The sequence below is a fragment of the Neomonachus schauinslandi genome, chromosome 3 (assembly GCF_002201575.2).
Source record: "Neomonachus schauinslandi chromosome 3, ASM220157v2, whole genome shotgun sequence".
Classification (NCBI taxonomy): domain Eukaryota; kingdom Metazoa; phylum Chordata; class Mammalia; order Carnivora; family Phocidae; genus Neomonachus; species Neomonachus schauinslandi.
Genome location: NC_058405.1, coordinates 165,179,622 through 165,191,919, shown reverse-complemented (window position 1 = coordinate 165,191,919; position 12,298 = coordinate 165,179,622). Strand labels below are relative to the sequence as shown.

The following is a 12,298-nucleotide window of genomic DNA, read 5'->3' as shown; positions in this document are numbered from 1 at the left end:
AAGCATGACAAAATTATTAAACATCTACTTATGATAAAAACACAGCAAAGTGGGTATAGAGGGAACACACCTCAACATCATAAAGGCCATAAATGACAAACTGACAACTAACATCATACTCAATGGTGAAAAGCTAAAATCTTTTCCTCTAAGATCAGGCACAAGACAAAGATGCCCACTCTCACCACTTTTATTCAACATAGTATTGGAAGTCCTAGCCACAACAGTCATTTAAGAAAAAGAAATAGAAGGCATCCAAATTGGAGAAGAGTAAGTAAAACTGTGACTATTTGCAAATAACATGACACCGTATATGGAAACCCCTAACGACGCCACTAAAAAACTATTTGAACTAATAAATGAATTCAGTACCGTTGCAGGATACAAAATTAATATACAGAAATCTCTTGGATTTTTATACACTAATAAAACTATCAGAAAGAAATGAGGAAAACAATTGCACTTACAATTGCATCAAGGAGAATAAATTACCTAGGAATAAATTTAATTGAGGAAATGAAAGACCTATACACTGAAAACTGTAAAACACTGATGAAAGAAATTGAAGATGACACAAATAAATGGAAAGACATACCATGGACTGGAAGAATTAATATTGTTAAAATGTCCGTACTATCCAAATCTACTAGCTCTGATCTACAGAATCAGCGGAATCCCTATGAAAATACTAATGGTATTTTTCACAAAATTAGAACAAATAATCCTAAAATTTGTATGGAACTACAAAAGACCCTGAAGAGCCAAAGCAATCTAGAGAAGGAAGAAAAAGCTGACGGCATCATGCCCTGATATCCCACTATCCTACAAAGCTATTGTAATCAGAATACTATGGCAGTGGCACAAAAACAGACACATTAATTAATGGAACAGACTAGAAAAGTCCAGAAATAAACCCATGCTTATATGTTCAGTTAATGTTCAACAAAGGAGGCAAGAACATACAATGAGGAAAAGAATATCTTCAATAAATGGTGTTGGGAAAACTGGACAATGACATGCAAAAGAATGAAACTGGACCATTTTCTTATATCAAATACAAAATAGATTCAAAATAAAGACTTTTAAATGTAAGACCTGAAACCATGGGACTCCTAGAAGGAAACATAGGCAGTAGGTTCTTAGACATTGGTCTTAGCAATATTTCTTTGGATCTGTCTCCTCAGCCAAGGGCAACAAAAGCAAAAAAAAAAAAAAAAACCCAAAACAAAAAAAAAAACCCCAAATGGGACTACATCAGACTAAAAAGCTTTTGCACAGTGAAGAAAACCATCAACAAAATGGAAAGGTAATCTACTGAATGAGAAAATATATTTGCAAATGACATAACTGATAAAGGGTTAATATCCAAGATATATAAAGACCTTACAATTCAATATAAAAATAAACCAATTTAAAAAATAGGCAAAGGATCCGAAGACATTTCTCCAAAGAGGGCCAACAGACACATGAAAAGATGCTCAACATCACTAATCATCAGGGAAATGTAAATCAAAACCACAGTGAGATATCACTCACACCTGTCAGAATGGTTAGTATCAAAAAGACAAGTAAGAGGGGCACCTGGGTGGCTCAGTCGTTAAGCGTCTGCCTTCAGCTCAGGTCATGATCCCAGGGTCCTGGGATCGAGCCCCGCATCGGGCTCCCTCTTTCATGGGAAGCCTGCTTCTCCCTCTCCCACTCCCCCTGCTTGTGTTCCCTCTCTCGCTGTGTCTCTCTCTGTCAAATAAATAAATGAAATCTTTAAAAAAAAAAAAAAAAAAGACAAGTAAGAAATGTTGGTGAGGATGTGGGGAAAAGGGAATGTAATTTGCTGTAGTCACCATGGAAAATAGTATGGGGGTTCCTCAAAAAATTAAAAATAAAACTAAAAACATACAATCCAGCAACTCCACTTCTGGGTATTTATCCACAGAAAAAAACTAATTTGAGGGCGCCTGGATGGCTCAGTTGGTTGGGCGACTGCCTTTGGCTCAGGTCATGATCCTGGAGTCCCAGGATCGAGTCCCACATCGGGTTCCCTGCTCGGCAGGGAGTCTGCTTCTCCCTCTGACCCTCCCCCCCCCATGCTCTCTCTCTTTCTCTCTCAAATAAAATCTTAAAAAAAAAAACAAAACTAATTTGAAAAGAATATGCACCCTTATATTCATTGCAGCATTATTTACAGTAGCCAAGATAGGAAAGCAACCTAAATGTCTATCAGTAGACGAATGGATAAAGAAGAGGTAGTATATGCATACAATGGAATATTACCCAGCCATAAAAAAGAATGGAAACTTTGCCATTTGCAACAACATGGATGGACTTAGAGGGTATAATACTAAATGAAATAAGACAGAGAAAGACAAATACCATATGATTTCACTTATATGTGGAATCTTTAAAAAAACAAAACAAACAGACTCGTAGATACAGAGAATAATAGGGTGGTTGACAGAGGGGAGTGGCATGGGGTGAGGGATAATAGAGGGGAAGGAGATTAAAAGATACAAACTTATAAAATAAGAAGCAGTGATACAGTGTACAACATAGGGAATGTAGTTAATAATATGCAACAACTTTATATGATGATAGATGTTAGAGTTATCATGGTGATCACTTCATAATGTATATAACTGCTCAATCACTTTGTTGAATACTTGAAACTAACAGAATATTGTATGTCAACTACACTTCAATTTAAAACAAAACAAAACAAAACAGCATCATTCCTTTTTGTCCTGAAATAAACTCATTTAGGAATAAAAAAAAAAAAGTCAAAGAGCAAACTTTTACTTCCATCTTAGTATCTGTGTTAAGAAGAAAAGGGGTGTTAATGGATTTCTCAGAGAATGCTGAGAGGAAGACTATCAGTGGAAAGGGAAGAAGGCAAAGGAAAGGGATCTTGAAAGAGACAAACTTGTTTTGTGGCAGCACCACAGTTCATTTGTGTTTCTGTCCTTGTTTTCAGAATTTTCCCCAGAGAATACCTCCTTCAACAGATCCACCTATATTCCCTCGCTGATCTGCAGCAGGTGAGCGCTCGGAAGAGCCATTTCATTTCTGCTTTCTCACTGGGAAAGTGTCTTAGTTGATTATGGTCTAGGCACTGAATTCTGCCATCATTGGGGTAATTTCTTCACAAGCCCTGATAATCAACTTCTACTCAGAATGGGGGGAGAACCTTACTATAAAAAGATGCTGTGGGACAACAAGAAATGTTGGCAAGGATATGTGGAGAAACTAGAGCTCTCGTACATTATTGGTGGGAATGTAAAGTGGTACAGCCACTTTGGAAAACAGTTTGGTGTTCCCTCAAAAAGCTAAACAGAGTTACCATATGAACCAGCAGTTAGATCCTCTCCTAGAATATACCCAAGAGAATTGTAAACTTGTGTCCACATAAAACTTGTACACAAATGGTCAGAGCAGCATTACTCATAATAGCCAAAGAGTAGAAGTAACCCAATGTTCATCAACTGATGAACAGATAAACAAAATTTTGTATATCAAGACAATGGAATATTTTTGGCTGTAAAAAGGAGCGAAGTACTGATACATGCTACAACATGAGTGAACCTTGAAAACATCATGCCGAAAGAAGCCAGACAAAATATATATTTTATGATTCTGTTAAATTAAAAGTGTCCAAAATAGGCAAACCCAGAGAGACAGAAAATAGATGAGCAGTTACCAGCACCTGGGGAGAGCAAGGGAATGAGGAGTGACTGCTAATGGACCAGAGTTTCCTTTGGGGCTGATGAAAATGTTCTGGAATTATACGGTGGTGATGGTTGCACAACTCTGAATATACCAAACCCCACTGAATTGTATACTTTAGAAGAGTGCATTTTATGATATGTGAATTATATCTCAATAAAAAAATTGTACAAGGAAAAAAGATTTAAAAGGCAATGACTCTGGGAAACTCTTTGACTTGTGCTTAAGTCAAACAGTTGGAGGACTTTAATAAAACATAAGAGAACATATAAGAGTCAAAATCATCTTTTAAAACTTTTATTAGTGCTTGTCCTTTTAATGATTGACCAGGTTAGCAACCAAGAAGAAAACCAACATCTTGTCTGTTCATCCCAAAGTTCTGAATATGTTAAGCTTTGGTTAATCATTTAAATCAACGACTCACTCCCTCAGAAGCTTTTAGACACTAAATGAAAGCAGTACTTTCCATATATCTATTCTTTCAAGAGTCAAAAAAATGATTGTGACAACTTTCAGAGTATCTCATACTGCTCTGATTCTGTTCTTTTGTTTGTTGTTGTTTTCCTCACGGTTTGTTTTGCCCAGGGAAATGAGGTCAACTTAAAAACTGTTCAGATCCTTCAGTCATTTTTCAAGAATTTAAACTACTTTAAGTGTTGTTTTTTAACTTAAGACTTGTGTTTTCTTTGTACCCCCTGAGGGAGGAAAATTATTTTAAATGGTAGAAGTGGTTTTAGAACATTTAGTTGGAAACGTCTGAGAGAATGGTAGTGTTTTAATTTTCTCGTGTGCGTCAAGTTTAACGTATTTCTCACATCAGCTCCTTCCACTCCTTCAGTCCTGCACACCCTTTACTAGACAATCAAGCAGCAATGATCTGCTGGCCGGGGTGGGAAAAGGCATATTTTTAATTACTATTGCCTAGTGGCATGCAAGGAGAAGAATCGATTAAAATACCCATTATACACCTAACCTATTTTCTAGGACTCTACCTGATCATAGTATCTGAGGATCCGCTTGAGAAGTATGTTTAAAGGCATGGACGTAGTCTTGTAAGGGTGGTTTAAAATAGAATGGGTGGGGTCCAAAGTGAGTACTCTTTGAGGAAGCCTTTCAAAAATGAGTTTTGATACCAGATGAAGAGAAACAATCAGAGAAATTCCATATTCATTTTAGGGTGTCAAAGTAGTGTATCCATTTGGCATGATAAATCCTCCTTTTTAAAGCTTTCCTATGCCTTGCAGACTTTTATCCCCCCTTGTAATAACCAAACCACATATGCCACGCAGCTTACTTAAGTCAGTGACAGCAGTATCCCTGGTGGGCCAGACCATTAGCCTCTGGAGCCCCATAAGCAGCTTAATCAGTTTTCAGCCTCAGTAGCAAAGTGATAGAGGCAGTCAGCAGCTCATCAAACTCCCTGGTGGGGGTGGGGAGATCGGCTAGAGCTCTGTGCATCCACTTAATACACAACAGCTCACTCTAACCTGGTTCTTTGTGCCTGGTTTTAAGATCCCCAAACTTATCATATTTAGAGGAAGTTTAATTCAATTACTTTTCCTGCCTGAGGTGGTTTAAATTGAATTTAGCTTTTGATCTGTCCGCATCTAGGTTATCAGTACTGAAGGGCCCCTCCACCCCATTTTCCCTTGGCTTCTGAGTAAATTTCAGGCATGTTTTCTGAACCTGAACTGTTCTTGTGAATACGTAAGAGAAGGGAACATAAGGGGAAAAACATATACTATTGCTCTGTGACAGAGTGTGTCCGTGACAGCAGGCAATCCAACCTAACTGATGGAGCCAGCGGCCAGCCCCATGTTGTCCTATACCATTTTGGCCTGTCGGGCTACTTGGTTGTCCACTTTCATGTCAGCTTCAGTAGTTTTAGGGTAAGTTATTTCTCCCCATTTCATTACGCTCCACACTTCTAAAATAAAGGTCTCCATAAAAGCAGATCCCATAAAATAACTATAGAAAAGTGAATTTCAGTTTATTAATTTTGCAGGGGAGTGGAAGATAAGCTAAGCAAGTAACTGAAGAGTTATAGAGCTTGAATAATGATAATATAAATATCCTTCCTAACGACACGACATCAGTTGCTTTCTACAAATTCCACTTAAGTGCATTTGATTTTTCCCATTAGCATGTGTTTAAAAAACAAAATGTGTACATTTTCCTCTCCAAAAATCAAAAAAGGTGAGAATACACATTGGTAAAAGAGGACTTATAATTTAAGTATATATAATCTTAAAATAATGTAGTACACAAAACACTAATAATACCTAAGATAAAGATGCTAAAAGAAGTCTGATACCAAGAAAATTGCTCCCTTCTTCTATCTCTGTTTTCATTTTTATAAGTAACAATCCCAAAATTTAGGAAATAGCCTCAATTCAACAATTTGGCCAAAGATTTCAAGCTACCTTAATGCTTCTGATGTTACATTCAAGACCATTTTCTCCCCACTTCTCATTATTTGAATTTACTGGCCTCTTTGCAGGTGTTCTCCTTTGCTCCCGTACACTTGGATGTGAGGAAACAAATAGCAGGACGGACACTGCTTAGCAAAAAGAACTCCCTCCAGTTGTTCTGGGAGCTGTAGTTGCCTGCCCACTAGCCAATGAGTGCCAGTTATTGACAAAATTTGTAGCTGATTCTGGTGCCGAGTCCCTAATTGTCTATTTATTTCACCAGTCATTAAGTTGCTTGCTGGGTTTTACTAGCACCTCATAAAGGTAGTAGTTGAACAACACAGTCATTACCTATCATCAGTTGGCAGCATTATAATACGTAACACCTAAGATAGAACCAGGTACTCCTCCTGCCTTATAGCAGGTCCAAGGAAGGCGAAAGATGGGAGCAGAGGCTCTCTAAATCCTAGGAGCTCTGAGGGGCACTGACTTGAGCCTGTCATTTCTTCAGTTTAGAATTTCAGGTGAATTTCTGTTCAGCATAGTAGATACTGTTAGAAAAACTTGCCCAATCCATGCTCTTTGAATGTAAATCTAACATAATATACAGCTGATTTTTTACAAAATAAAATCATATAAGCAGAAACTTTCTGGAGGTGTGAATGCAGTGTTTTGTTTTTTAACTGACAGAGCAGTTCTTTCTAAAGGATTTGACAGACAAGGACTAAGCATCTGTGAATGAATGGACAGTACCGAGGCATGTTTTGAATGGGGAAACGGAGGCACTGCTTTTTAAAAGCTTTCTCCTCCTTTGATACTTCAAGAAGGGGATATAGAATAGAATTTGTGTCTTGTTATTTTCTGTCTATCCAGCATTGTCACAAATCCACGGGAAGACTTTAACATAGGAATACAATAAAAAGATAAGGCCCGATGAGACAGTAGGAACAATACCATAACTCTCAATGCATTAGCTTTCTGTTTTAGCTCTCTCCTTTCCCTGCAAAGTATGTGACAAACCATCTCCTTATTTACATCACTGATGAGAAAATTCCACACTGTACCAGTAGAATACCTTAGCATATGTAAATTAATGTTCAAGAGATCATAGTTGCTCGTAAGGAGCAAATCAGAACCCTGGTTTAATAGCTCATTCCTCAGACTGTGTAAGTGATAGGAGAATTGTTCTCAAGTTCCTTCTCCTTACTGAAAGGAAAGGCCAGATTTAACTTCTAAGTTTTGTCTACCTGTGCTTTTGTGACAAAACCTGAAATGTATATTAATGACTAAATCTTCTGGTGTTACTCACCTTTGGGGCATATGTTAGCTAAGCATTGAAAGATTCCATTTGTACGTGATTCATGAGAAAGGCTACTGGGTGATCCCATGGGTGAGGCAGCTGCTTAGAGTAGCCCCTCCTAGCCACCCCCTCCACCGCCTACCACCTACCTCCCAACATACACACCCATCTTGTGGGACAATCACCTCCCCTGGGCCCTAAATTTCCAAACTAGACCCTACCTTCAGATTAAGGCAATTTATATTCCAGTTAATACAAAACATTACCTGAGAAGAATAAATTATTTTGGCACAAATTCTTTTGTCTTATTAATAAGTTAAAAGCACAGGATGGTATTCAGGGGAGATATATTTCAACAGACATGATGATGAAAGAAGATGGAGCAGTCTGGAATTTGGAGTACTTAACTAACGAGATGTGAAGTGGGAAGGATGCCAGTAGAGGAGGGCCCGTAGCACTCAGGAGCCATGAAGAGAGAGGAGTAAATCAAACGTGTACTGCCTTTCTAGAGTTGCCTAGGATGGTCTGAACTGCTTTTGTTCTATGCTAAAGCAGTAAACACGCTAAGCAACTGGGCATGTAAATATTCGATGTATCGATGGATAGATGGAAGGATGGATGAATACGTACACCGTCCCAAACTTATTAGCACTCTCTCTTCCCAAAGAAAAATGAACTAATTTAATGTTAGCCCCTAAACATTAGAAATGCTGCTCTGTAAAACAACAATGCACAGAATTCTAAAACCAAATTAAAAATCTACACTTGTTATATATTGGGATAATGGTACGTTGTTCATTGTCGCAAACTTTCTGGACACTGAACATTCCTGAACAGCTAACCAACTTTTCAGTTAACTTTTTCACTAGTCCCCCACACCCGTGGGACTTAGAATTGTCATCTCTGTGACCTAAACATTTATCAAAATGGGCGCTGGAAAAAAACAACACAAATGGTGATCCTACCGTGAAGATTATCTAGCTTGTTTTCTAGCTAGTGAATACAGTCACCAAAAGGCAATGTTTAAGCCATTTCAAGGCCACTTTTTAAAAACAGACTTTGCTGAATTCTTCTTTGAGGAGGTATGTGAGTAATTTTGCATGGCCCTGCCCCACCAAGCAAACAATCAGAGAAAGTTATTCTCTGTGGGCGCTATTCACAGAGTCAGCACACAAAGGCCGAGCCTAAGTGGGTACCCAGCACAGCTGCCCTTTCACCGAAGAAGCAACAGGTGATGACCTTTATTCACACGAGGCTGACATCTTTGAATCCACAGTCCACAAGAAGACAGCGCCTCGGTGCCCACAACCAAGTCACCAGTCTCCAAGCCTCAGCAGCCTGAGGAACTTGTATTCATAGCCTCTCAGCACCCCTGATCCTGCGCCATTGTCCACCCAGGCGTTAGCGGGCAGGGTAACTAATTAGGAGCATTCGGATTTAACAAGCAGAAAAACAAAGTGTGACAGCTTGCCTGTGTTGTTCCATGGCCAGGGCCTGTGTCCGCCGCAGCCGTCACTGCCTTCAGAAACTTCTGAGGTAATCTGGGGCAAGATGGGAGTGAGGCCTCCATTAAAACATCACTAAATCTCTGTTAGCTACTTTAGCCAGAGTTGTTCTAATCAATGAGTTAGACAAGAGGACCGTAAGTTACTGAGTAGGGACACAAATCCCGCCTTTTAAATAAGCAGATTTTTTCAAAAGTGAGTGTGTGTTTCAAGGGTAAAGGGAAGGAATTGAAGGTTATTCTCTGAAGAACTGGCAGGCTAGCACCAGAGCAAATGGAAAGTCGCTGTTTCTCAGGAGAGTTGTATCTTGAGTAGCTGCTGAATAGTTCAGGCCTCATGCTCAGTCTTCCAGAGGGTATCAGATCCTGGGGGAAGGGAAGTGACTACTAGTGCGAAGTGCCTGGGCTGGAACCTGGGTCTTCGGACTCCTCGGCAGGAGGCCTTCAGGCTTTGGAGTCTTGACTACTGATATTTTGGTGTTTTGGTGATGGGGCCAGTTAACTGAGTGGGTGAAAGCAGGTGATTGACAAGGTGGTGGTACAGATTGTTCTTTATGCCAGCTGGTTAGTCTTTCTTTGCTCTGAGAACACTTTGTCTGCAGATCCAGGCACCACACACAGCTACGTCCACACAGCTGGTCCACAGACACAGTAAAGGATTGGGGAAGGTGGGCAGGGCGGGGGCTGTGGCAGAAACTGGGGGTAGCTAAGGGCAATGTATTGCTCTTCTTGGGAATCCAGGCCAGAAAGAGGACCGTGTGTTGTAAGTGCTGGATGGAGAGCCTCATCCTCCAGTTGAGAAAGAGCTTGGTTGAGATAAGGATTTCAGAAGTCATATGGGAGCCCCTCAAGCGTAAACACCATGATAATAGATGAGGTAGCAGCCGCAGAACTGGATGGTGCTCAGTCAGTGCTGAAATCACTTTCCTGGAATCCAGTTTCCTGGCCCTGCTTCTGCTTTAGCTTCTAACCATCTGGGTTTTTTGGTTGTTGTTGATTTGGGGTTTGTATTGTTGTTGTTGTTTCCCATTTATAAAAATGCAGCGAGAATACTGACTAGGCGAGGGCCTACTTTCAAAGACATTTTACTTAAAGACAGAGTAAGGTCAGTGTCGATCTTACCGTTGGTGGAATCAGACTGTCCCTACCTAGCGCCTCAGCCTGCCACTTCACACACGAATGTTATTAGTCACTAGGAACAGGCAAGAATGGATTAGCATCAAAACTAAGCTATCACATGGTCAGAGAAATAACTGCCACAGTGGTGGTTGCTTAGTGGGGCATAGGTCTGTGCATTAGCTATCTATTGCTATATAACAAATTACCCCAAAACTTAGTAACCCAAAACAAAAGTAAACTCTTTTCTCCCATGGTTTCTGTGGGTCAGGAATTTGGGAACAGTTTAATTGGGCATTTCGGGCTCGGACTCTGTTAGGAGGTTGTAGTCCAGATGTTGTTTGGGACTATAGTCATTGGAAGAAGCCCTAACTGGGGCTGGAGGATCTGCTTCCAAGGTGGGTTACTTCCACAGTGGCCAAAAGTTGGTGCTGGTTGTTGGTGGGAGGCCTCTGCTCTTCCTCACCTGGGCCTTGCCACAGGCTGCCTTGTGAGCTGTCTGAGCCAGTGAAAGCCAGGCAAAGCGATCCTTTGTAGGTCTTGGCCTCGCAGGTCAGAGAGCCATCACTTCTGCCCCATTCTATACATTTTTTGAAATAAGTTATAGTTTGCAAAGCAACAGCAACAGCATCTCCCATCCCACATGCTCTCCTTGCATTATGACTCTGACATTCCCTCCATCAAGAGGTGGGGTCTGTGTTCCCTTTCCCTTTCGCTGGGCTTGTAACCATGGAAGTGATGCTAGGATGCTAGGTGACTTCTTCCAAGGCTAGGTCATAAAAGGTGATACAGCTTCAACCTGGCTATTCACGCTTGGAAGCAGCCACCATGTTGTAAGGAAGCCCAAACCAGCCCATGCACAGAGACCACAAGGAGAGGCCACAGGTAGTCATTCTAGCTGACTGCCATCATCAACCACTAGGCATGGAGTGAAGACACTTTCAAAGGATTCCCGCCTTTAGTTGAAAGTCTTCTCAGCAGAGCAACAGATACGGAGCAGAGAAAAGCCATCTCCACTACATCCCGCCTGAATTTCTGACCCACAGAATCTGAGAATAAAATGGTGGTTTTACACTACTAGGTTTGGAGTATTTTGTTTTGGAGCAGTGGTCACTGGAACACCAGTAACTCAACTGTTAGAAGGCTTCCTAGAGGCTGTGATCTAAGTTGAAATGTGAGGGCCTATAGGCAGAAGCCAGATGGAGGGGAATGGGAAGAGAACTTTCAGGCCTTGGTAGTTTCAAACCCATCAACGACCTAATCTACAGTGTTTCTGTCACGAAGGAAAGCAGGAAAAAGTTTTCATTACTGACTTTGACATTTCTGAAGAACATTCTGTCTGCATGCTTCAGGGTTATTTTGATAAATTGTCTCAACAAACATTCATGGAATGAGTATGATGGGATCACTTTACTTTACTCAGAAATGAATGTGATAAAAAATCTGTGAAAGAGTCTCCGGGCTAGAGCTCCACAGAGTGTGGAGTTTATAATTTTTCTATCCCACCTGGGCTCCTGAAACATGAGCCAAATTCTCAGTCACCAAACCCTTGGCTGGGTGTCTCCTCCCTATTCATTCATTCATTCATTCATTCATTCAGATGTTGATTAAGTACACACTATGTGCCCATAGCTATGCTGGCCCTGAAGTTGAGGGAGCTCATTTTCTCAGAAAAGGACTAGTGATTCTTACTGGTTATAGTCAAACTCCTGTACTTTGTCCTGTGCCAAGAACTTCTGATACAGGCTGTGCTCAACCTAATGAGCAGGATTTTACTCCTTGATGCCTCCCTCATGCCAGCCACTCTACCACATTTGTAGTTTGGTCCTCAGGGGGCCAGAGGGATCATGAGAAGGCTGTCTAGCCAGGTGTTGAAGGCTAGGAGGTTTCTAGCATTTTCACAAAGTTCACTCACTTGAGGTTGCTCCAGAGATGGAGCAGGATGGCAGATTCACAAGACAGCTTTAGCACACAGGTCTTTGATGAAACTATTGGCTGCATGTGAAGGTGGCCTGCACTGCGATCCACGTTGGGAACTTGTTGCTTTTCAGTAATATTGCCCCCAATCTTTCTGAGAAAAAAATTAGAAGGCTGACTGGCACAGCCTTTCTTTTTGTTTGTTTTTAAATTTCTGGCCAAATCCTAGTGAACCATCAACACTTTTGCTCCTGGAATTTTAAACAAGATTAAAATCATTTGTGACAGCAGGGAAGATCTTTACAGCCCAACAAATTAAGGAGAGGTATAGGG

At 40.6% G+C, this 12,298-nt stretch overlaps 1 protein-coding gene across 3 annotated transcripts in view; it reads left to right on the top strand.

The window, feature by feature from the left end:
• Positions 1 to 12,298, top strand: part of PLEKHM3 (pleckstrin homology domain containing M3) — a 153,761-nt gene that overhangs the window by 79,552 nt on the left and 61,911 nt on the right. For all 3 annotated transcript variants that reach the window (XM_021702781.1, XM_021702780.2, XM_044913708.1), the window contains one exon: positions 2,969 to 3,032. In XM_021702781.1, coding sequence (XP_021558456.1) covers positions 2,969 to 3,032 — 64 coding nt within the window. The remainder of the gene's footprint in view (positions 1 to 2,968; positions 3,033 to 12,298) is intronic.